Below are 24885 nucleotides of genomic sequence, written 5' to 3'. Positions count from 1 at the left end.
ATAAGATTTCTCTCCTGTGTGTGTTATCTGGTGTATCTTCAGATGGCTAGCTTGAACAAAACTCTTCCCACATTGAGTACAGCTATAGGGTTTCTCTCCTGTGTGTGTTCTCTGGTGTACAGTCAGTTCCCCAGATGTAACAAAACTCTTCCCACATTGACTACAGCTATAAGGTTTCTCTCCTGTGTGTGTTCTCTGGTGTATCTTCAATCCCCCAGATTGAACAAAACTCTTCCCACATACAGTACAGCTATAAGATTTCTCTCCTGTGTGTCTTCTCTGGTGTATCTTCAGATGGCTAGATGTAAAAAAAAAAAAACTTCCCACATTGAGTACAGCTATAGGGTTTCTCTCCTGTGTGTATTCTCTGGTGTGATATCAGGTTGCTTAGCTTTGTAAGACTCTTCCCACATTGATCACAGATGTAAGGTTTCTCTCCTGTGTGTGTCCTCTGGTGTGATATCAGGCTGGTTGAATGAGTATAACTCTTCCCACATTGAGTACAGCTATAAGGTTTCTCTCCTGTGTGTGTTCTCTGGTGAACAGTCAGATTGCGTGACCTAGCAAAACTCTTCCCACATTCATCACAGCTAAACGGTTTCTCTCCTGTGTGTATTCTCCGATGTGATATCAGGGTGCTTACATGAGTAAAACTCTTCCCACATTGATCACAGCTATAAAGTTTCTCTCCTGTGTGTATTCTCTGGTGTGATATCAGGTTGCTTAGCTGAATAAAACTCTTCCCACATTGATCACAGCTATAAGGTTTCTCTCCTGTGTGTATTCTCTGGTGTACAATAAGATGGCTAGATGTATAAAAACTCTTCCCACATTGAGTACAGCAATAAGGTTTCTCTACTGTGTGGATTCTCTGATGAATTTGAATGCCTGCTGATGAGGTGAATCTCTTCCCACAGTCAGAGTGGTGAATTATCTTCCCTGAGGGTCTCTGCTGGTGTTTCTTGAGGAGTTCTGATCTGGAGAGACTCTTCTCTGCCTCGTCAGCATCATGAGGTTGTTGAGGCTCCCCAGAGGATCCACGATAGTCACGTCTTTCTCCTGTGTGAATGACAAAGTCATACAGATGGTTAAAGGCCCACAACAGCTGAAATCCACTGTAAAAGTGATGCCAACAGCGTAGCCATGATGTTGTACATTAATTGACATTTGTCTTAAAATGAGCAAGAATAGTCATATTGTCTTGTTTTCACATTAGTAGTTACATCTAAGATTGTAGACTAGAAATAAAATATTCATGTTGTTGAAACTAAGCAGTGTGCCAGACGACTTTTGGTCTCCAATATAGGCCCCTTTCTGTGTTTAATAAAATTGCGGCATGAGGGCGATGCACACACAATTTGATTGCAGAAACACCTCCCTGCTAATGAGGAAACCGATAGTTATGGATGTAGTATATCTGCCTGGAGCAAAAATGGTGAGCAAAGATTTTAGTTTTCACAAAGTATTCTGAATGTGAATAGGGGAAAACTCAGGGGAGTAACCTCCATTTCCAGGTTGCTAATGAGTACATTTCACACTACTTTGGATTATAATTGTAAGATTCGTTTGAATGTCCTGCTTAATTTAATGTTTGTGTCATCATCGCAAATCAACCGCTTTGAACTTAAAAAACACTTCAACCAGTAAAATGCTCTTTGGCTTTTTCATCAGCCTGACAATGAGGGTTTGTACACTGTTTGCCAAATTGGCCCATAACTTTACCTAACAATAACATAGACCTCTTGTAGGACCATTAATTACACCTAACAAATATAGGAAAATAGCTCTGTGTTTTGTACAATAGCCTATCCATCAAGTAACAGTTCTCTACACATTATGAGCTAAGTATCTCTGTGTCCAAACAGACTAACGAGACCCTACTATAAATCAAGCAGACAATAACATTATAAACATCAATTTGTTAGGGATGATGGATCCAACGTGGAGCACGGCATAACTGTCTTTACCAGAGTAATGAATGAAGAAGAACTTTGGTTGTTGATGCATGTCATGATGTTTGTCATTTGACTGGCATTCAAAAAATTATTTCCTGGATCAGCTGATGATAGTTGATTATGTGACTAACTAAACAGCTACAGTATTAAGAATTGTGTAATTATTGAAGAACCGCGTTAATGACAGTATTAATTTGGGTGCTGTCAATAAAGTTACGATATTTGTTTTATTTCATTAGGTAGGCCAGTCGAGAACAAGTTCTCATTTACAACTGCGACCTGGCCAAGATAAAGCAAAGCAGTGCGACAAAAAAACATCAGATTTACACATGGGATAAACAAACGTACAGTCAATAACACAATAGAAAAATCTATATACAGTGTGTGCAAATGGAGTACGGACGTAAGGAAATAAATAGGCCATAGTAGCGAATTAATTACAATTTAACACTGGAGTGATAGATGTGCAGATGATGATGTGCATATAGAAATACTGGGGTGCAAAAGAGCAAAAAAAAGTAAAAAACATGGGGATGAGGTAGGCAGTTGGATGGGCTATTTACAGATGGGCTGTGTACAGCTGCAGCAATCGGTAAGCTGCTCAGCTGATGCTTAAAGTTAGTGAGGGAGATATAAGTCTTCAGCGATTTTTGCAATTCGTTCCAGTCATTGGCAGCAGAGAACTGGAAGGAAAGGCGGCCAAAGAGGTGTTGACTTTGGGGATGACCAGTGAGATATACCTCCTGGAGCGCGTGCTATGGGTGGGTGTTGCTATGGTGACCAGTGAGCTGAGTTAAGGCGGCCTAGCAAAGACTTATAGATGACCTGGAGACAGTGGGTTTGGTGACAAATACGTAGTGTGGGCCAGCCAAATGACAGCATACAAGGTTGCAGTGGTGGGTAGTATATGGGGTTTTGGTGACAAAACGGATGGCACTGTGATAGACTGCATCCAGCTTGCTGAGTAGAGTGTTGGAGGCTATTTTGCAAATGACATCACCGAAGTCAAGGATCAGTAGGATAGTCAGTTTTACGAGGGTATGTTTGGCAGCGTGAGTGAAGGAGGCTTTACTGCGAAATAGGTAGCCGATTCTATATTTAATTTTGGATTGGAGATGCTTAATGTGAGTCTGGAAGGAGAGTTTACAGTCTAGCCAGACACCTAGGTATTTATAGTTGTCCACATGCTCTAAGTCAGAAACGTCCAGAGTAGTGATGCTGGACAGGCGGGTGCGGGCAGCGATAGGTTGAAGAGCACACAGTTTTACTAGCGTTTAAGAGCAGTTGGAGGTCACGGAAGGAGTGTTGTATGGCATTGAAGCTCGTTTGGAGGTTTGTTAACTTCTTCGGGGTAGGGGGCAGCATTTCCACTTTTGGATAAATAGCATGCCCAAATTCAACTGCCTGCTACTCATCCCCAGAATATAAGATATGCATATTATTAGTATATTTGGATAGAAAACACACTGAAGTTTCTAAAACATTTTGAATCATGTCTGTGAGTATAACAGAACTTATATAGCAGGCAAAACCCCGAGGACAAACCATTCAGATTTTTTGTTGTTGTTGAGGTCACTGTCTTTTCAATGTGTTTTCATTGGGAAGCCAGATTTCTAAGGGACTTGTTTGCAGTTCCTACTGCTTCCACTGGAGGTCACCGGGCCTTAGAAATTGGTTGAGGTTATTCCTTTGTGTAATGAAGAAGTACGGCCATCTTGAATGACAGTCACATGAAGTGAATTGTTTGAGAGAGGCACATTACGAGAAAAGTTGCGTCAGTTTGTTTTCTTTTTGTATTCAATCAATCAATCAATTTTATTTTATATAGCCCTTCGTACATCAGCTAATATCTCGAAGTGCTGTACAGACACCCAGCCTAAAACCCCAAAACAGCTAGTAATGCAGGTGTAGAAGCACGGTGGCTAGGAAAAACTCCCTAGAAAGGCCAAAACCTAGGAAGAAACCTAGAGAGGAACCAGGCTATGAGGGGTGGCCAGTCCTCTTCTGGCTGTGCCGGGTGGAGATTATAACAGAACTATGCCAAGATGTTCAAAAATGTTCATAAGTGACAAGCATGGTCAAATAATAATCATGAATAATTTTCAGTTGGCTTTTCATAGCCGATCATCAAGAGTTGAAAAACAACAGGTCTGGGACAGGTGGCGGTTCCATAACCGCAGGCAGAACAGCTGAAACTGGAATAGCAGCAAGGCCAGGCGGACAGCAAGGAGTCACCACGGGCGGCAGTCCCGACGCATGGTCCTAGGGCCCAGGTCCTCCGAGAGAAAGAAAGAGAGAAGGAGAAAATTAGAGAGAGCCAAGATTTTCAAAATGTTCATAAATGACAAGCATGGTCAAATAATAATCAGGAATAAATCTCAGTTGGCTTTTCATAGCCGATCATTAAGAGTTGAAAACAGCAGGTCTGGGACAGGTAGGGGTTCCATAACCGCAGGCAGAACAGTTGAAACTGGAATAGCAGCAAGGCCAGGCGGACAGCAAGGAGTCACCACGGGCGGTATTCCCGACGTATGGTCCTAGGGCTCAGGTCCTCCGAGAGAAAGAAAGAGAGAAGGAGAAAATTAGAGAGAGCCAAGATTTTCAAAATGTTCATAAATGACAAGCATGGTCAAATAATAATCAGGAATAAATCTCAGTTGGCTTTTCATAGCCGATCATTAAGAGTTGAAAACAGCAGGTCTGGGACAGGTAGGGGTTCCGTAACCGCAGGCAGAACAGTTGAAACTGGAATAGCAGCAAGGCCAGGCGGACTGGGGACAGCAAGGTGTCATCATGCCCGGTAGTCCTGACGTATGGTCCTAGGGCTCAGGTTCTCAGAGAGAAAGAGAGAACGAGAGAATTAGAGAGAGCATACTTAAATTCACACAGGACACTGGATAAAACAGGAGAAGTACTCCAGGTAACCAACTGACCCCAGCCCCCCGACACATAAACTACTGCAGCATAAATACTGGAGGCTGAGACAATCTGCTCAGGTTGGGGTCTGAGCAGATTATTTGTTGCGATTGCAAACGTAATAAAATGGTGGTCCGATAGTCCAGGATTATGTGGAAAAACATTAAGATCTACAACATTTATTCCATGGGACAAAACTAGGTCCAGAGTATGACTGTGGCAGTGAGTAGGTCCAGAGACATGTTGGACAAAACCCACTGAGTCGATGATGGCTCCGAAAGACTTTTGGAGTGGGTCTGTGGACTTCTCCATGTGAATATTAAAATCACCAAAAATTAGAATATGATCTGCTATGACTACAAGGTCTGATAGGAATTCAGGAAACTCAGAGAGGAACGCTGTATATGGCCCAGGAGGCCTGTAAACAGTAGCTATAAAAAGTGAATGAGTAGGCTGCATAGATTTCATGACTAGAAGCTCAAAAGACGAAAACGCCATTTTTTTTTTTGTAAATTGAAATTTGCTATCGTAAATGTTAGCAACACCTCCGCCTTTGCGGGATGCACGGGGGATATGGTCACTAGTGTAACCAGGAGGTGAGGCCTCATTTAACACAGTAAATTCATCAGGCTTAAGCCATGTTTCAGTCAGGCCAATCACATCAAGATTATGATCAGTGATTAGTTCATTGACTATGACTGCCTTTGAAGTGAGGGATCTAACATTAAGTAACCCTATTTTGAGATGTGAGGTATCACGATCTCTTTCAATAATGGCAGGAATGGAGGAGGTCTTTATCCTAATAAGATTGCTAAGGCGAACACCGCCATGTTTAGTTTTGCCCAACCTAGGTCGAGGCACAGACACAGTCTCAATGGGTATGGCTGAGCTGACTACACTGACTGTGCTATTGGCAGACTCCACTAAGCTGGCAGGTTGGCTAACAGCCTGCTGCCTGGCCTGCACCCTATTTCATTGTGGGGCTAGAGGAGTTAGAGCCCTATCTATGTTGGTAGATAAGATGAGAGCACCCCTCCAGCTAGGATGGAGTCCGTCACTCCTCAGCAGGTCAGGCTTGGTCCTGTTTGTGGGTGAGTCCCAGAAAGAGGGCCAATTATCTACAAATTCTATCTTTTGGGAGGGGCAGAAAACAGTTTTCAACCAGCGATTTAGTGCTGAGACTCTGCTGTAGAGCTCGTCACTCCCCCTAACTGGGAGGGGGCCAGAGACAATTACTCGATGCCGACACATCTTTCTAGCTGATTTACACGCTGAAGCTATGTTGCACTTGGTGACCTCTGACTGTTTCATCCTAACATCGTTGGTGCCGACGTGGATAACAATATCTCTATACTCTCTACACTCGCCAGATTTAGCTTTAGCCAGCACCATCTTTAGATTAGCCTTAACGTCGGTAGCCCTGCCCCCTGGTAAACAGTGTATGATCGCTGGGTGATTCGCTTTAAGTCTAATACTGCGGGTAATGGAGTCGCCAATGACTAGGGTTTTCAATTTGTCAGAGCTAATGGTGGGAGCCTTCGGCGTCTCAGACCCCGTAACGGGAGGAGTAGAGACAAGAGAAGACTCAGACTCAGACTCCGACTCGCTACATAATGGGGAGAACCGGTTGAAAGTTTCTGTCGGCTGAATGAGCGACACCGGTTGAGCATTCCTACAGCATTTCCCTCCAGAAGCCATGAGAAAGTTGTCCGGCTGCGGGGACTGTGCGGGGGGATTTATACTAACGTTACTATCTGTACTTACTGGTGGCACAGACGCTGTTTCTTCCTTTCCTACACTGAAATTACCCTTGCCTAACGATTGCGTCTGAAGCTGGGCTTGTAGCACAGCTATTCTCGCCGTAAGGCGATCGTTCTCCTGTATATTATGAGTACAGCGACTGCAATTAGAAGACATCATGTTAATGTTACTACTTAGCTTCGGCTGTTGAAGGTGTTGACGAACCATGTCCAGATAAAGCGTCCGGAGTGAAAAAGTTGAATGAGGGAAAAAAGTTGCGATGGAAAAACTAAAAATATAAACGGTAATTAAAACAAAAACAAAACAAAAAACGTAAAGTTGTCAGCTAGCAAAGTAAAGTAAAGTTGGCAGCAAAACGCACAGCAACAAAACGCACAGCAACACGTCTGCAGATTTGATATTGAACACAGATCATCCCGTCTTCAATTTGATCGATTATTAACGTTTAAAAATACCTAACGTTGTATTACAAAAGTAGTTTGAAATGTTTTGGTAAAGTTTATATGTAGCTTTTGAGATATTTTGTAGTGACGTTGCGCAAGTTGGAAGCTGTGTTTTTCTGGATGAAACGCGCCAAATAAATGGACATTTTGGATATACAGTGGGGCAAAAAAGTATTTAGTCAGCCACCAATTGTGCAAGTTCTCCCACTTAAAAAGATGAGAGAGGCCTGTAATTGTCATCATAGGTACACTTCAACTATGACAGACAAAATGAGGGGAAAAAATCCAGAGAATCACATTGTAGGATTTTTTATGAATTTATTTGCAAATTATGGTGGAAAATAAGTATTTGGTCACCTACAAACAAACAAGATTTCTGGCTCTCACAGACCTGTAACTTCTTCTTTAAGAGAAGTCCTCCACTCGTTACCTGTATTAATGGCACCTGTTTGAACTTGTTATCAGTATAAAAGACACCTGTCCACAACCTCAGTCACACTCCAAACTCCACTATGGCCAAGACCAAAGAGCTGTCAAAGGACGCCAGAAACAAAATTGTAGACCTGCACCAGGCTGGGAAGACTGAATCTGCAATAGGTAAGCAGCTTGGTTTGAAGAAATCAACTGTGGGAGCAATTATTAGGAAATGGAAGACATACAAGACCACTGATAATCTCCCTCGATCTGGGGCTCCACGCAAGATCTCACCCCGTGGGGTCAAAATGATCACAAGAACGGTTAGCAAAAATCCCAGAACCACACGGGGGGACCTAGTGAATGACCTGCAGAGAGCTGGGACCAAAGTAACAAAGCCTACCATCAGTAACACACTACGCCGCCAGGGACTCAAATCCTGCAGTGCCAGACGTGTCCCCCTGCTTAAGTCAGTACATGTCCAGGCCCGTCTGAAGTTTGCTAGAGAGCATTTGGATGATCCAGAAGAAGATTGGGAGAATGTCATATGGTCAGATGAAACCAAAATATAACTTTTTGGTAAAAACTCAACTCGTCGTGTTTGGAGGACAAAGAATGCTGAGTTGCATCCAAAGAACACCATACCTACTGTGAAGCATGGGGGTGGAAACATCATGCTTTGGGGCTGTTTTTCTGCAAAGGGACCAGGACGACTGATCCGTGTAAAGGACAGAATGAATGGGGCCATGTATCGTGAGATTTTGAGTGAAAACCTCCTTCCATCAGCAAGGGCATTGAAGATGAAACGTGGCTGGGTCTTTCAGCATGACAATGATCCCAAACACAGGAGTGGCTTCTGTAAGGAAGGAGTGGCTTCGTAAGAAGCATTTCAAGGTCCTGGAGTGGCCTAGCCAGTCTCCAGATCTCAACCCCATAGAAAATCTTTGGAGGGAGTTGAAAGTCTGTGTTGCCCAGCAACAGCCCCAAAACATCACTGCTCTAGAGGAGATCTGCATGGAGGAATGGGCCAAAATACCAGCAACAGTGTGTGAAAACCTTGTGAAGACTTGCAGAAAACGTTTGACCTCTGTCATTGCCAACAAAGGGTATATAACAAAGTATTGAGATAAACTTTTGTTATGGACCAAATACTTATTTTCCACCATAATTTGCAAATAAATTCATAAAAAATCCTACAATGTGATTTTCTGGATTTTTTCCCTCATTTTGTCTGTCATAGTTGAAGTGTACCTATGATGAAAATTACAGGCCTCTCTCATCTTTTTAAGTGGGAGAACTTGCACAATTGGTGGCTGACTAAATACTTTTTTGCCCCGCTGTATATCGACGGAATTAATCGATAAGGCATGAATTATATTTTTATTTCTGCGTTTTGTGTCGTGCCTTTTGTGTCGTGCCTGCAGTGTTGAAATATGCTACTCTCTTTGTTTACTGTTGTGCTATCATCAGATAATGGCATCTTATGCTTTCGCCGAAAAGCCTTTTTGAAATCTGACATGTTGGCTGGAATCACAATGGGTGTAGCTTTAATTTGGTATCTTACATGTGTGATTTAATGTAAGTTAGATTTTTATAGTATTTTATTTTGAATTTGGCGCTCTGCATTTTCCCTGGCTATTGGCCAGGTGGGACGATTGCGTCCCACCTACCCCAGAGAGGTTAACACAATGTCCAAAGGGCCAGATGTATTCAGAATGGTGTCGTCTGCGTAGAGGTGGATCAAGGAATCACCCGCAGCAAGAGCAACATTGTTGGTATATACAGAGAAAAGAGTCGGTCCGAGAATTGAACCCTGTGGTACCTCCATAGAGACTGCCAGAGGTCCGGATAACAGGCCCTCCGATTTGACACACTGAACTCTGTCTGAGAAGTAGTTGGTGAACCAGGCGAGTCAGTCATTTGAAAAACGAAGGCTGTTGAGTCTGCCGATAAGAATACGGTGATTGACAGTCGAAAGCCTTGGCCAGGTTGATGAAAACGGCTGCACAGTACTGTCTTTTATCGATATCGTTTAGTACCTTGAGCGTGACTGAGGTGCACCCGTGACCAGCTCAAACTGGATTGCACAGCGGAGAAGGTACGGTGGGATTCAAAATGGTCAGTGATCTGTTTGTTAACTTGACTTTCGAAGACTTTTGAAACGCAGGGCAGGATGGAAATAGGTCTGTAATAGTTTGGGTCTAGAGTGTAACCCCCTTTGAAGAGGGGGATGACCATGGAAGCGTTCCAATCTTTAGGAATCTCGGACGATACGAAAGAGAGGTTGAACAGACTAGTAATAGGGGTAGCCACAATGGCGGCGGATAATTTTAGAAAGAGAGGGTCCAGATTGTCTAGCCCACCTGATTTCTAAAGGTCCAGGTTTTGCAACTCTTTCAGAACATCAGCTATCTGGATTTGGGTGAAGGAGAAGCTGGGGAAGTAGCTGCGGGGGGTGGGGAGCTGTTAGTGCAGTACGCCACAGGATGTTTTTGTGCTGGTCGAGGGCAGTCAGGTCTGGAGTTAACCAAGGGCTATATCTGTTCTTAGTTCTACATTTTTTGAAAGGGGCATACTTATTTAAGGTGGTGAGTAAATTACAATTAAATAACAACCAGGCATCCCCTACTGACGGGATGAGGTCAATATCCTTCCAGGATATCCGGGCCAGGTCGATAAGAAAGGCCTGCTTGCAGAGGTGTTTTAGGGAGCGCTTGACAGTGATGAGGGGTGGTCGTTTGACCGCGGACCCATAACGGATGCAGGCAATGAGGCAGTGATCGCTGAGATCCTGATTGAAAACAGCAGAGGTGTATTTGGAGGGCAAGTTGGTCAGGATATCTATGAGGGTGCCCATATTTACGGATTTAGGGTTGTACCTGGTGGGTTCCTTGATAATTTGTGTGAGATTGAGGGCATCTAGCTTGGATTGTAGGAAGGCCGGGGTGTTAAGCATATCCCAGTTTAGGTCACCTAACAGAACTCAATCAATCAATCAATCAATTTTATTTTATATAGCCCTTCGTACATCAGCTAATATCTCGAAGTGCTGTACAGACACCCAGCCTAAAACCCCAAACAGCTAGTAATGCAGGTGTAGAAGCACGGTGGCTAGGAAAAACTCCCTAGAAAGGCCAAAACCTAGGAAGAAACCTAGAGAGGAACCAGGCTATGAGGGGTGGCCAGTCCTCTTCTGGCTGTGCCGGGTGGAGATTATAACAGAACTATGCCAAGATGTTCAAAAATGTTCATAAGTGACAAGCATGGTCAAATAATAATCATGAATAATTTTCAGTTGGCTTTTCATAGCCGATCATCAAGAGTTGAAAAACAACAGGTCTGGGACAGGTGGCGGTTCCATAACCGCAGGCAGAACAGCTGAAACTGGAATAGCAGCAAGGCCAGGCGGACTGGGGACAGCAAGGAGTCACCACGGGCGGCAGTCCCGACGCATGGTCCTAGGGCCCAGGTCCTCCGAGAGAAAGAAAGAGAGAAGGAGAAAATTAGAGAGAGCCAAGATTTTCAAAATTTCCATAAATGACAAGCATGGTCAAATAATAATCAGGAATAAATCTCAGTTGGCTTTTCATAGCCGATCATTAAGAGTTGAAAACAGCAGGTCTGGGACAGGTAGGGGTTCCATGACCGCAGGCAGAACAGTTGAAACTGGAATAGCAGCAAGGCCAGGCGGACTGGGGACAGCAAGGAGTCACCACGGCCGGTAGTCCCGACGTATGGTCCTAGGGCTCAGGTCCTCCGAGAGAAAGAAAGAGAGAAGGAGAAAATTAGAGAGAGCCAAGATTTTCAAAATGTTCATAAATGACAAGCATGGTCAAATAATAATCAGGAATAAATCTCAGTTGGCTTTTCATAGCCGATCATTAAGAGTTGAAAACAGCAGGTCTGGGACAGGTAGGGGTTCCGTAACCACAGGCAGAACAGTTGAAACTGGAATAGCAGCAAGGCCAGGCGGACTGGGGACAGCAAGGTGTCATCATGCCCGGTAGTCCTGACGTATGGTCCTAGGGCTCAGGTTCTCAGAGAGAAAGAGAGAACGAGAGAATTAGAGAGAGCATACTTAAATTCACACAGGACACTGGATAAGACAGGAGAAGTACTCCAGGTAACCAACTGACCCTAGCCCCCCGACACAAACTACTGCAGCATAAATACTGGAGGCTGAGACAGGAGCGGTCAGGAGACACTGTGGCCCCATCCGAAGAAACCCCCGGACAGGGCCAAATAGGAAGGATATAACCCCACCCACTTTGCCAAAGCACAGCCCCCGCACCACTAGAGGGAAATCCTCAACCACCAACTTACAATCCTGAGACAAGGCCGAGTATAGCCCACAAAGGTCTCCACCACAGCACAAACCAAGGGGGGGCGCCAACCCAGACAGGAAGATCACGTCAGTAACTCAACCCACTCAAGTGACGCACCCCTCCTAGGGACGGCATGAAAGAGCACCAGCAAGCCAGTGACTCAGCCCCTGTAACAGGGTTAGAGGCAGAGAATCCCAGTGGAGAGAGGGGAACCGGCCTGGCAGAGACAGCAAGGGCGGTTCGTTGCTCCAGAGCCTTTCCGTTCACCTTCACACTCCTGGGCCAGGCTACACTCAATCATATGACCTACTGAAGAGATAAGTCTTCAGTAAAGACTTAAAGGTTGAGACCGAGTCTGCGTCTCTCACATGGGTAGGCAGACTGTTCCATAAAAATGGAGATCTATAGGAGAAAGCCCTGCCTCCCGCTGTTTGCTTAGAAATTCTAGGGACAATTAGGAGGCCTGCGTCTTGTGACCGTAGCGTACGTATTGGTATGTACGGCAGGACCAACTCGGAAAGATAGGTAGGAGCAAGCCCATGTAACGCTTTATAGGTTAACAGTAAAACCTTGAAATCAGCCCTTGCCTTAACAGGAAGCCAGTGTAGGGAAGCTAGCACTGGAGTAATATGATCAAATTTCTTGGTTCTAGTCAGGATTCTAGCAGCCGTATTTAGCACTAACTGAAGTTTATTTAGTGCTTTATCCGGGTAGCCGGAAAGTAGAGCATTGCAGTAGTCTAACCTAGAAGTAACAAATGCATGGATTAATTTTTCTGCATCATTTTTGGACAGAAAATTTCTGATTTTTGCAATGTTACGTAGATGGAAAAAAGCTGTCCTTGAAACAGTCTTGATATGTTCGTCAAAAGAGAGATCAGGGTCAAGAGTAACGCCGAGGTCCTTCACAGTTTTATTTGAGACGACTTTACAACCATCAAGATGAATTGTCAGATTTAACAGAAGATCTCTTTGTTTCTTGGGACCTAGAACAAGCATCTCTGTTTTGTCCGAGTTTAAAAGTAGAAAGTTTTCAGCCATCCACTTCCTTATGTCTGAAACACAGGCTTCTAGCGAGGGCAATTTTGGGGCTTCACCATGTTTCATTGAAATGTACAGCTGTGTGTCATCCGCATAGCAGTGAAAGTTAACATTATGTTTTCGAATAACATCCCCAAGAGGTAAAATATATAGTGAAAACAATAGTGGTCCTAAAATGGAACCTTGAGGAACACCGAAATGTACAGTTGATTTGTCAGAGGACAGACCATTCACAGAGACAAACTGATATCTTTCCGACAGGTAAGATCTAAACCAGGCCAGAACTTGTCCGTGTAGACCAATTTGGGTTTCCAGTCTCTCCAAAAGAATGTGGTGATCGATGGTGTCAAAGGCAGCACTAAGGTCTAGTAGCACGAGGACAGATGCAGAGCCTCGGTCTGACGCCATTAAAAGGTCATTTACCACCTTCACAAGTGCAGTCTCAGTGCTATGATGGGGTCTAAAACCAGACTGAAGCATTTCGTATACATTATTTGTCTTCAGAAAGGCAGTGAGTTGCTGCGCAACAGCTTTTTCTAAAATCTTTGAGAGGAATGGAAGATTCGATATAGGCCGATAGTTTTTTATATTTTCCGGGTCAAGGTTTGGCTTTTTCAAGAGAGGCTTTATCACTGCCACTTTTAGTGAGTTTGGTACACATCCGGTGGATAGAGAACTAACTCTGAAGATAGATGGGAGGGGCAATCAATTCACATATGGTATCCAGGGCATAGCTGGGAGCTGAGGGGGGTCTGTAACAGGCGGCAACAGTGAGACTTATTACTGGAGAGATTAATTAACTGTTTGGGCATGGACCTGGAAAATATGATAGAACTTTGCAGGACATCTCTGCAGTAGATTGCAACTCCTCCCCCTTTGGCAGTTCTATCTTGATGGAAAATGTTGTAGGTGGGGATATCAGAATTTTTGGTGGGCTTCCAAAGCCAGGTTTCAAACACGGCAAGGACATCAAGGTTGGTGGAGTGTGCTAAAGCAGTGAGTAAAACAAACTTAGGGAGGAGGCTTCTGATGTTATCATGCATGAAACCAAGGCTTTTATGGTTACAGAAGTCAACAAATGAGAGCGCCTGGGGACACACAGGGCCTGGGTTAACCTCTACGTCACCCGAGGAACAGAGGAGTAGGATGAGGGTACGGCTAAAGGCTATCAGAACTGGTCGTCTAGTGCGTTGGGAACAGAGAATAAAAGGTGCAGATTTCTGGGCGTGGTAGGATATATTCAAGACATAATGTACAGACAGGGGTATGGTAGGGTGAGGGTACAGTGGAGATAAACGTAGGCATTGGGTGACGATAAGAGAGGTTGCGTCTCTGGAGGCACCAGTTATGCTAAGTGAGGTCACCGCATGTGTGGGAGGTGGGACAAAAGAGTTCCCTGGGGCATGTTGAGTGGGACTAGGGGCTCCGCAGTAAAACAAAATAATAATAACTACCCTAAACAACAGTATACAAGGCATATTGACATTAGAGAGAAATAAAGCGAGGCATAAAGCAATCACAGGTGTTGATTGGGAGAGCTAGCTAAGACAACAACGGGTAAGACAACAGTTAATCAGCTAAGACAACAACAACAGGTAAAATGGCGATGAACGGGCAGAGAGGGTCAGTTAACTACACACAGGGCCTGAGTTCGAGGCTGGAGCCGACAGATAAACAAAATAGAGTACCGTGATTAATGAACAGTCCAGCAGGCATCAGCTATGTAGCAAAGTGATCATAGGGTCCAGTGAACAACAATATACGAACCAGGGAAGCCTTTAGCTAGTCGTTACTATGCTAGCCGGGAGCCGGCCCTGGCTCGAGGCTAACTGGTGCTAGCTTCGGGACAAGGTGTCACCGACGTCTGGCAAAGGCCGGTTGAGGGCACATCTGACGGAATTGCGTCGGCAGACCAGTCGTGATGGATCGACGGGGCTCTGTGTCGACAAAGGGTCCAGGCCAGTTGGCAAAAGAGGTATTGTAGCTGGAGAAATTTTGTTTGCTAGCCAGGAGATGCACCTGGCTCGAGGCTAACTGGCGCCAGCTTCGGGACAAGGGCGTCAGCCACTATAGCCAATCCGGTGCAAAGGTACAGAGCTTACGGCAGGAATCCGGTGATGTAGTGGCTTCTAGTCGTCTTAGTGAAGAGTCTGGGAGGCATCAGCTGTGTAGCCGAGTGATCATAGAGTCCACTGAGCAGGCCGGGAGATGGGCCTGGCTCAAGGCTAGCTTCGAGGCTGGGCCACTCGGTAGCAGCTAGCCAGCTGCGATTATCTGATGTAATGGTCCAGAGCTTACGGCAGGAATACGGTGATGTAGTGGAGAAAAACAGTCCGATATGCTCAGGGTTGATATCGCGCTGTGCAGACTGACAGCTACTATCCAGGCTAAAAGCGGCTGGTGTCTGAGCTAAAAAGGTAAAGGCCGCTAGCAGTGGCTAACAATGACTAAATAGCTAGTAGCTAATTAGCTGGTTAGCTTCTGATGGCTAGCTTCTGATGGAGGTTCTAGCTATAAGGTGTAAAAAAAAAAAAAACAGATCTGTATCACATTGGGTGAGGCGGGTTGCCGGAAGGTATATGTAATTAAAATATGGAAAAAGAGATTGCAATATATTTCAATATATACAAAAAAAGATAACATTTTCAACAAACGTCTTACTGCTACGCCATCTGATTACAAGATGACTCTCAGTTAAAAATCAGTGGATTTAGCAAACTCTGAAATGATTTAGTATTTCTGTGCCCACAAACTGTTTTCCCAGCGTAACATAAGGAGCCACTAAATGATACGTAGTTCGAGTGCATTTCAGAATACAAAAAAACTGTCCGACAGCAAGATCCCGTATTTAAGTTGAAGTTCATCATATGACAAGCGTAACGTTATGACTATAACGTGAAGTGAAGCAGTCCTCTAAAGACACAAAAGACAATAATACAAGAAACAACACTTCTATTGCCTCTCCCTCTACGATACGCACTTCCGGGTTGGAGCGAGTAGTTGCATTCCGCTTTGCTCCACAGGTAGTATTACATTTCATTTCATTACAGTACAACAGTTTGATTTGTTTGATCTTAGCTGGCTACATAGCCGTCTTTGTATCCAAGATAATTGTGTAGTCTAGAGTAATTGTCGAGGTTATCTAGCCAGTTAGAGGTTACCTAGCCAGCTACACTTTCAAACAAAGTCAACAACGCAGCCACTGCTAGCTAGCCTATTTCACCAGCCAGCAGTACTATATCATTTTAGTCAATAAGATTTTTTGCAACGTAAGCTTAACTTTCTGAACATTCGAGACGTGTAGTCCACTTGTCATTCCAATCTCCTTTGCATTAGCGTAGCCTCTTCTGTAGCCTGTCAACTATGTGTCTGTCTATCCCTGTTCTCTCCTCTCTGCACAGACCATACAAACGCTTCACACCGCGTGGCCGCTGCTACTCTAACCTGGTGGTACCAGCGCGCACGACCCACGTGGAGTTCCAGGTCTCAGGCAGCCTCTGGAACTGCCGATCTGCGGCCAACAAGGCAGAGTTCATCTCAGCCTATGCTTCCCTCCAGTCCCTCGACTTCTTGGCACTGACGGAAACATGGATTACCAATGATAACACTGCTACTCCTACTGTTCTCTCCTCGTCTGCCCACGTGTTCTCACACACCCCGAGAGCTTCTGGTCAGCGGGGTGGTGGCACTGGGATCCTCATCTCTCCCAAGTGGACATTCTCTCTTTCTCCCCTGACCCATCTGTCTATCGCCTCCTTTGAATTCCATGCTGTCACAGTTACCAGCCCTTTCAAGCTTAACATCCTTATCATTTATCGCCCTCCAGGTTCCCTTGGAGAGTTCATCAATGAGCTTGACGCCCTGATAAGTTCCTTTCCTGAGGATGGCTCACCTCTCACAGTTCTGGGTGACTTTAACCTCCCCACGTCTACCTTTGACTCATTCCTCTCTGCCTCCTTCTTTCCACTCCTCTCCTCTTTTGACCTCACCCTCTCACCTTCCCCCCCTACTCACAAGGCAGGCAATACGCTTGACCTCATCTTTACTAGATGCTGTTCTTCCACTAATCTCATTGCAACTCCCCTCCAAGTCTCCGACCACTACCTTGTATCCTTTTCCCTCTCGCTCTCATCCAACACTTCCCACACTGCCCCTACTCGGATGGTATCGCGCCGTCCCAACCTTCGCTCTCTCTCCCCCGCTACTCTCTCCTCTTCCATCCTATCATCTCTTCCCTCTGCTCAAACCTTCTCCAACCTATCTCCTGATTCTGCCTCCTCAACCCTCCTCTCCTCCCTTTCTGCATCCTTTGACTCTCTATGTCCCCTATCCTCCAGGCCGGCTCGGTCCTCCCCTCCTGCTCCGTGGCTCGACGACTCATTGCGAGCTCACAGAACAGGGCTCCGGGCAGCCGAGCGGAAATGGAGGAAAACTCGCCTCCCTGCGGACCTGGCATCCTTTCACTCCCTCCTCTCTACATTCTCCTCTTCTGTCTCTGCTGCTAAAGCCAATTTCTACCACTCTAAATTCCAAGCATCTGCCTCTAACCCTAGGAAGCTCTTTGCCACCTTCTCCTCCCTCCTGAATCCTCCTCCCCCTCCTCCCCCCTCCTCCCTCTCTGCTGATGACTTCGTCAACCATTTTGAAAAGAAGGTCGACGACATCCGATCCTCGTTTGCTAAGTCAAACGACACCGCTGGTTCTGCTCACACTGCCCTACCCTGTGCTTTGACCTCTTTCTCCCCTCTCTCTCCAGATGAAATCTCGCGTCTTGTGACGGCCGGCCGCCCAACAACCTGCCCGCTTGACCCTATCCCCTCCTCTCTTCTCCAGACCATTTCCGGAGACCTTCTCCCTTACCTCACCTCGCTCATCAACTCATCCTTGACCGCTGGCTACGTCCCTTCCGTCTTCAAGAGAGCGAGAGTTGCACCCCTTCTGAAAAAACCTACACTCGATCCCTCCGATGTCAACAACTACAGACCAGTATCCCTTCTTTCTTTTCTCTCCAAAACTCTTGAACGTGCCGTCCTTGGCCAGCTCTCCTGCTATCTCTCTCAGAATGACCTTCTTGATCCAAATCAGTCAGGTTTCAAGACTAGTCATTCAACTGAGACTGCTCTTCTCTGTGTCACGGAGGCGCTCCGCACTGCTAAAGCTAACTCTCTCTCCTCTGCTCTCATCCTTCTAGACCTATCGGCTGCCTTTGATACTGTGAACCATCAGATCCTCCTCTCCACCCTCTCCGAGCTGGGCATCTCCGGCGCGGCCCACGCTTGGATTGCGTCCTACCTGACAGGTCGCTCCTACCAGGTGGCGTGGCGAGAATCTGTCTCCGCACCACGTGCTCTCACCACTGGTGTCCCCCAGGGCTCTGTTCTAGGCCCTCTCCTATTCTCGCTATACACCAAGTCACTTGGCTCTGTCATATCCTCACATGGTCTCTCCTATCATTGCTATGCAGACGACACACAATTAATCTTCTCCTTTCCCCCCTCTGATAACCAGGTGGTGAATCGCATCTCTGCATGTCTGGCAGACATATCAGTGTGGATGACGGATCACCACCTCAAGCTGAACCTCGGCAAGACGGAGCTGCTCTTCCTCCCGGGGAAGGACTGCCCGTTCCATGATCTCGCCATCACGGTTGACAACTCCATTGTGTCCTCCTCCCAGAGTGCTAAGAACCTTGGCGTGATCCTGGACAACACCCTGTCGTTCTCAACTAACATCAAGGCGGTGACCCGTTCCTGTAGGTTCATGCTCTACAACATTCGCAGAGTACGACCCTGCCTCACGCAGGAAGCGGCGCAGGTCCTAATCCAGGCACTTGTCATCTCCCGTCTGGATTACTGCAACTCGCTGTTGGCTGGGCTCCCTGCCTGTGCCATTAAACCCCTACAACTCATCCAGAACGCCGCAGCCCGTCTGGTGTTCAACTTTCCCAAGTTCTCTCACGTCACCCCGCTCCTCCGCTCTCTCCACTGGCTTCCAGTTGAAGCTCGCATCCGCTACAAGACCATGGTGCTTGCCTACGGAGCTGTGAGGGGAACGGCACCTCCGTACCTTCAGGCTCTGATCAGGCCCTACACCCAAACAAGGGCACTGCGTTCATCCACCTCTGGCCTGCTCGCCTCCCTACCTCTGAGGAAGTACAGTTCCCGCTCAGCCCACTCAAAACTGTTCGCTGCTCTGGCACCCCAATGGTGGAACAAACTCCCTCACGACGCCAGGTCAGCGGAGTCAATCACCACCTTCCGGAGACACCTGAAACCCCACCTCTTTAAGGAATACCTAGGATAGGATAAAGTAATCCTTCTAACCCCCCCCCCCCTTAAAAGAGTTAGATGCACTATTGTAAAGTGGTTGTTCCACTGGATATCATAAGGTGAATGCACCAATTTGTAAGTCGCTCTGGATAAGAGCGTCTGCTAAATGACTTAAATGTTAAATGTATAACTACTGTTCCCTGAAGTAGGGAAACTAGGTACAACATACTATTAAATTCACACCTCGCTGGAAGCCCCGCCTTCCACTGTTGATGAGTGTGAGGCTCAGATTTATTCCTTAAATTTAACACCACTCTTCACCGACCCAGGAAGGGGTGTGGCCAAACAGGTGTTACGCCTCGTTTCCCTCCTTCAGGGAAAACTAATTATAGTGTTAGGTTCTAATTTTTCAGAGTAAATAACTCCCGGACACTAGAGAAGCTTAACCAAGTTTAATTCTTCCCAAAGGGTCGTTACAGCTGTAATTCAGACAAAAACATCTTCTCACCATCACAAGTATATATACCCCACTTTGGACACTCCTCCTTCTCTCCAATCCTTACATCTTCTGGGTCGACAGGAAGAGGGTAACAGGATACGAAACCCTTATTACTTCCTTCAGGGGATCTGACCTGACCTCAAACCCTCCTTTGCCTAATCCACAGATGTCCATCCGCTTCCCCTAAAGCAATCCTGTGATCTCCTCCCATCCACCCAGCCAATGTCTTTCTACAGATCTCACTCCTTTATATACTCTGCGTCTGACATATCATGTCTTTAATATCTCAATGTTCAAAGTTTAGCCCGAAACCAACAATAGTCATAAAGTTACACTCCCTTTCAGTTGGTCAACTTCGGTACAACATACTATGGGGAAATAAAATCAATCCAAATCCAAAACCGAAACCAAACGGATACTAAATTAAACGGCCCCTGGCAGGCCACCCAGACCTGACCCTACAAGATGCGTCAGTTTTGTCAATTTATTCATTGTGTTTTGTTTGAAACACTCCTGTCAATATTGAGTAAGGACGCACACCTGTTTACCCATATAGAAGTAGGATTAATCTATCTGGCCTGCACACAAATGTAGGTCTATGAATGTGCACATTTGGGGATGTCCAAAAGTATTTCTCATTGTCTTAACGCTGCATCACTAATGAGTTGTTGAGCTTCTCAAAGTAATTTTTTCTTCACCTCCAAACAGCAAGTAAACAAAGTCTAATCAAAATCAATTGCGAATGACAATAGTTCCTCAAAGTATTTTCGTAAAATATTTCCAGCTCTAGCCCTTCCGATAACCACTCGGTATAAAAAGGGAAAAATGTAATGCTCTGATCTAGTGGAAATGTCATAAAATACTTGATTACTTCTTATCCTTTGCACAAATAGCCTACAGCTGTGTCTGTCCAGAACTCACTGAAGCAGGAAACTGTGGGCCTAGAATATTTTATTCAATGCTGCAAGTTTGCTATCTGAGTTTCCTGACCCAGTTGATAGTTGATACAATGTTTCAAGTAGACAGGCCATGTGCAGCCAATGTGATTTCTAGGATATTTATTTTTAATCAGGATATTTTCTACCTGCAGAATGCAATGTTTTTATTTGTTGGCTTTATGTAGGCTATCTTTACATAGTTGGCAATGTCAATAAAAGTTACTTTTAGATTTGTATAATTTTCATTTTGATAGAATGTAGATTAATCACAGACAATCATTTTGAGATACCATTATAAATTAAATGAAACTGTTCCAGTAAAATGTGCATATGAAAATCATAACTGGCACACAGATTGGTAGAAATGGTCAGATAAATTGGCACTCCAACTGGAAAACTTCAGGAGCAGAACGGCAGAATTTACGAAGTCCAGCAGCAGAGGGGGGGACTCCCTCTGGTCAGGTTATGTTGACGACCGGCTCCCTCTGCTCGGGTTGTGTTGACGACCGGCTCCCTCTGGTCGGGTTGTGTTGACGACCGGCTCCCTCTGGTCATTTGTGCATCTCAGTGCTTGAGGCGCCACTACAGACACCCTGGATCAAATCCAGGCTGTATCACAACCGGCCGTGATTGGGAGTCCCATAGGGTGGCGCACAATTGGCCCAGCGTCTTCCGGGGAAGGCAGTCATTGTAAATAAGAATTTGTTCTTAACTGACTTGACTAGTTAAATAAAGGTTACATTTAAATAAATAAGTAAATAGTGTTTAATGACAAACCATTTTTTACAAATCCGTCAAGGCACCAACTTTGAGAAGGGTTTAAAACAAAGGTTTCAAACCAATTCATGAATGTAATTGAATCTAGGTATGTCTTGCCTTTAATGTAAGGGCATAAAAAAAAAATTGGCTGAATATTATACAATGACTTATCAACAGCTCTAATAATTTGACCCCCACAGGAAATCTTCACTGGCAATTCTAGAATATACTATATATCCTAGAAACCTGGTTAAACTATCACTATGACATCATAGATGAATTCTAGAACATACTATATAGCCTAGAAACCTGGTTACACTATCATTATGACATCATGGATGAATTCTAGAATATACTATATAGCCTAGAAACCTGGTTAAACTATCATTATGACATCATGCATTGCCAGTCCTTGTATTCATAGTGTAGTGAATTCGGGGGGTAGCCCTGAGCTGGACTAAAACCTGGGTCCAGCGACTGTCAAGCCAACACCTTATAACTGTTACGCCAAGATGTCTGAACTTCTTGACGAGATCGCTAGGTGTTGGGTTACGGTTGCTACAATAGCTTTCTCTATGAATTTGAGAGTGGTTACATTTCTCCAGCCCCCATCCCTCAGCTGTTTACCAAACCAAGTCTCTTGGCAGCCATTTTGTTGCTGTTTAAATACTAGGTTGTGTTAGGGTTGCGTAAGTTCAACTGAGATAGGAACAATAGGACACCTGAACTTGATTAAAATTATTGTTTAATTCAAAAGTTAATAAATGGCAAATGCATTTTTCGTATATACGGGTTCTCTGCACCACCCCGCAGGGTGGAAACAGAGAAGACACTTGTTACTGACAAAGACATTATAATAAATACTCATGACAGAGATAGTTCCCACTTCCGAGCCGGCCTGTCAGAGTAGAGACTGGGCGTGATTTAGATTCACCCAGCCTATCGTTGATGTTGGCGCCTTAAGCCAGTCCTGGCCCCTTAGCGCATGTGATGTCCCGTCGCTGTTGCTGTGTAGATTACGCTCCTTCACCCCAGAGACTGGGGTCAGACAGTTTTATAACATTGTCTGAGATATCTGCACCTGTATACATTGTCCACTGTTCTTGCTCAAGGCTAACTACAGCTTCCCAGCTTCTTATCTGCGCTAACTGTTACTTCCAGCACACACACACAGACATCCAGGCGCCCAGACCAACAGTTAGCTAATATTCAATCACGTTTGTTGTAGTATTCAATCACATATTATATAGTTGCTAATCACGTTTGTTATAGTATTCAATCACATATGATATAGTTGCTAATCACGTTTGTTATAGTATTGGGTTATAGTCCATTGTACACCACAGTCAGCAGTCTCATGATTCACCCCCTCCTGTGTCTCTCTAAGATTAGCACAGTCTCGGTCACACAGTACAGCTTCACACTACTGATACATTTGTTGCTTCTCTCCTTTTAACACACACACATTTCAGGCTGATATTCATGGTTGGGCCCTGAGCACTGGTAAAAGTGAGAACAATGGAAAATGCAGGAGTCAGCAATTCAAACTTTAATGCATAAGAAGCCCTACTAGCTTATAGTTAGTTAAGCATGTCAAAAAACCTTTATAAAACCCCACAGTTGTCCCTTAAAAAAACACACATTAATCAACCAATCTGCAGTTGAAACAATAACAAAGCAGTCATTTCACAACTGTTTTGGTAATAAGATGATGATGGGCCTGGAGACATTTAACTACTCTCAAATTCATAGACAGACCTATGGATGCAAGGACTGACCATCCATGATATCAACATTATAGTTTTAACCATGTTGAGGCTGTTGATTTACATTGTTTCTAAACATTGGAGTAAAAAAGCTTATTTTGGGTTCTGATGTGGTACAACAGTTGAACTAAGCTCATGAGGCATGTGTTATATTCTTCAAGAATCATTGGCTATAAATAAATAATTTAAAAGTCAAAATATGGATGTAGCAATTGCAGATTTCCCCTTTAACACCAAACATCAGTTCAACAACTGCAGAGTTTGTACCTCTGTATTTAAGACAGTACTTACCAGTGGTAATCACGGCCCGGTTTCTCAAAACCATCTTATGGCTAAGTTCATCATTAGAACCACTGGATGCCTTAAATTGCGTTTGGGAAATCGGGCCCAGATATCCAGTTTCCTCCTCTTCCGATGTGACCGTAATCTCCCCCTCCTCTTTCACTTCAAAAACTGAATCCTCCTCATCTTTTACTGTAACATCCTCCTCCTCCTCTTTCACCGTAACGTCTTTCTCTTCTTCTTTCCCTGTAACAGCCTCACCCTCTACTTTTCTTTGTATTGTAACATCCTTCTCTTCCTCCTCCTCTTTGACGAGAGCTTCTTTCTCCGTCCAGCAGACCTCCTCTTCTATAGCAGGAGGAGAGTAGTTTAGTGAACTCATCGTCGGAGATGCTAACTAGCTAGGCTAATGCTAACTTAACCAGCCCGCCAGCTGAATAATAACAACAACACCGTAAATATGAAATTAAATAGGAAAACTAACTAGACGACAGAAGAGGGTTTAAAACACAGTGGCTAATATACACGAAAGCGTCTAAAGAGCTTTATTGGTTCGGCTATTTGTCTAGCAAGCTACCGAGGTGGCTGATTAACTGTTGCTGCTGCTGAAAGAAGCGTTCCGTCCACTAGATTATACGTCACACTAACAGCATTGCCTTAAAATCGCACACCGCCATCTGCTGACTGGAGTGGGTAACGCAGTTGTCTGAACCTTGACTGCGATGGAGATGTGCGACTTTAAGACAATGACGCTAGTGTGACGTAAAATATATATTATAATGTTCAGACAAAAAGTTAGTGTAGGAAGCATGAGTTTTTACTCACCAGTGTAACAACACAGTGTGGTTAAATACTTAATAGTATCTTAGTTGTAGTCACGATCTGGTTCCCTATAAGCACAACCAGTTATGTTTTTGTGTTATCACATATATTCATTTATTTCGGGATTCTGGGTAGTCCACAGCAGATTTATGGCGAATTGCTGTGAGTGAGTTGAAAATTGAATAGTCCCGGGATAGAAATATATAAAGTTGACATTACATCATAAAATCCACCTTTTAAATCATACTTTAGCAATTTATGCTTTAGTAACTACTGTTGTTGGTTTGGTGTCAAATAAGTGTCTTTATATGTTATTTGCCGAATCTCAGTTTTCCATGTGGGTTTTATGCTAAAGTTCCCTCTTTCAAGTTGGTAGCTAACTGGAAAATGTAATCAAATCAAAAATCAGATGTTATTGTTCATGTACACATGGTTAGCAGATGTTAATGCGAGTGTAGAGAAATGCTTGTGCTTCTAGTTCTGACAGTGCAGTAATATCTAACAAGTAATCTAACAATTCCCCAACAACTACCGAATACACACAAATCTAAAGGGGTGAATGAGAATATGTACATATAAGTATATGGATGAGCGATGGCCGAGCGGCAGTGGCGGACTGGCCGTAGGGAGCACCAGGACATTTCCCGGTGGCCTGAGCGTCATTTTGGCCTGCCGTGAATAGTCAACTTGACCAGC

At 44.6% G+C, this 24885-nt stretch overlaps 3 protein-coding genes and 1 long non-coding RNA gene across 4 annotated transcripts in view; 2 read left to right on the top strand and 2 right to left on the bottom strand.

The window, feature by feature from the left end:
* Positions 1–24885, bottom strand: part of LOC139567014 (zinc finger protein 180-like) — a 740647-nt gene that overhangs the window by 199586 nt on the left and 516176 nt on the right. The gene's annotated exons all lie outside the window — the stretch shown is intronic.
* LOC139567006 (zinc finger protein 180-like) overlaps positions 1–24885 on the top strand; it is a 497856-nt gene that overhangs the window by 154488 nt on the left and 318483 nt on the right. The window lies entirely within an intron of this gene.
* The window catches only part of LOC139567031 (uncharacterized), a 141355-nt gene that overhangs the window by 5749 nt on the left and 110721 nt on the right, over positions 1–24885 (top strand). The window lies entirely within an intron of this gene.
* Positions 193–23978, bottom strand: LOC139567013 (zinc finger protein 180-like). The gene is made up of 2 exons (XM_071388433.1): positions 23377–23978; positions 193–1059 (listed from the first exon to the last, which is right to left on the bottom strand). The coding sequence occupies exons 1-2, from the start codon at positions 23747–23749 to the stop codon at positions 299–301; spliced, it is 1134 nt and encodes a 377-aa protein (XP_071244534.1). The 5' UTR covers positions 23750–23978; the 3' UTR covers positions 193–298.

This window comes from Salvelinus alpinus, unplaced genomic scaffold (genome assembly GCF_045679555.1).
Source record: "Salvelinus alpinus unplaced genomic scaffold, SLU_Salpinus.1 scaffold_40, whole genome shotgun sequence".
NCBI classification, from domain to species: Eukaryota; Metazoa; Chordata; class Actinopteri; order Salmoniformes; family Salmonidae; genus Salvelinus; species Salvelinus alpinus.
The sequence above is the reverse complement of the archived record's forward strand: the minus strand, read 5'-3'. Positions and strand labels throughout refer to the sequence as shown.

Coding starts and splice junctions, on each gene's coding strand:
- LOC139567013 (XM_071388433.1), bottom strand. CDS start 23,749: ATGAGTTCACTAAACTACTCTCCTCCTGCTATAGAAGAGGAGGTCTGC. Junction 1,060..23,376: donor CCGGGCCGTGATTACCACTG/GTAAGTACTGTC, acceptor TCATTCACACAG/GAGAAAGACGTGACTATCGT.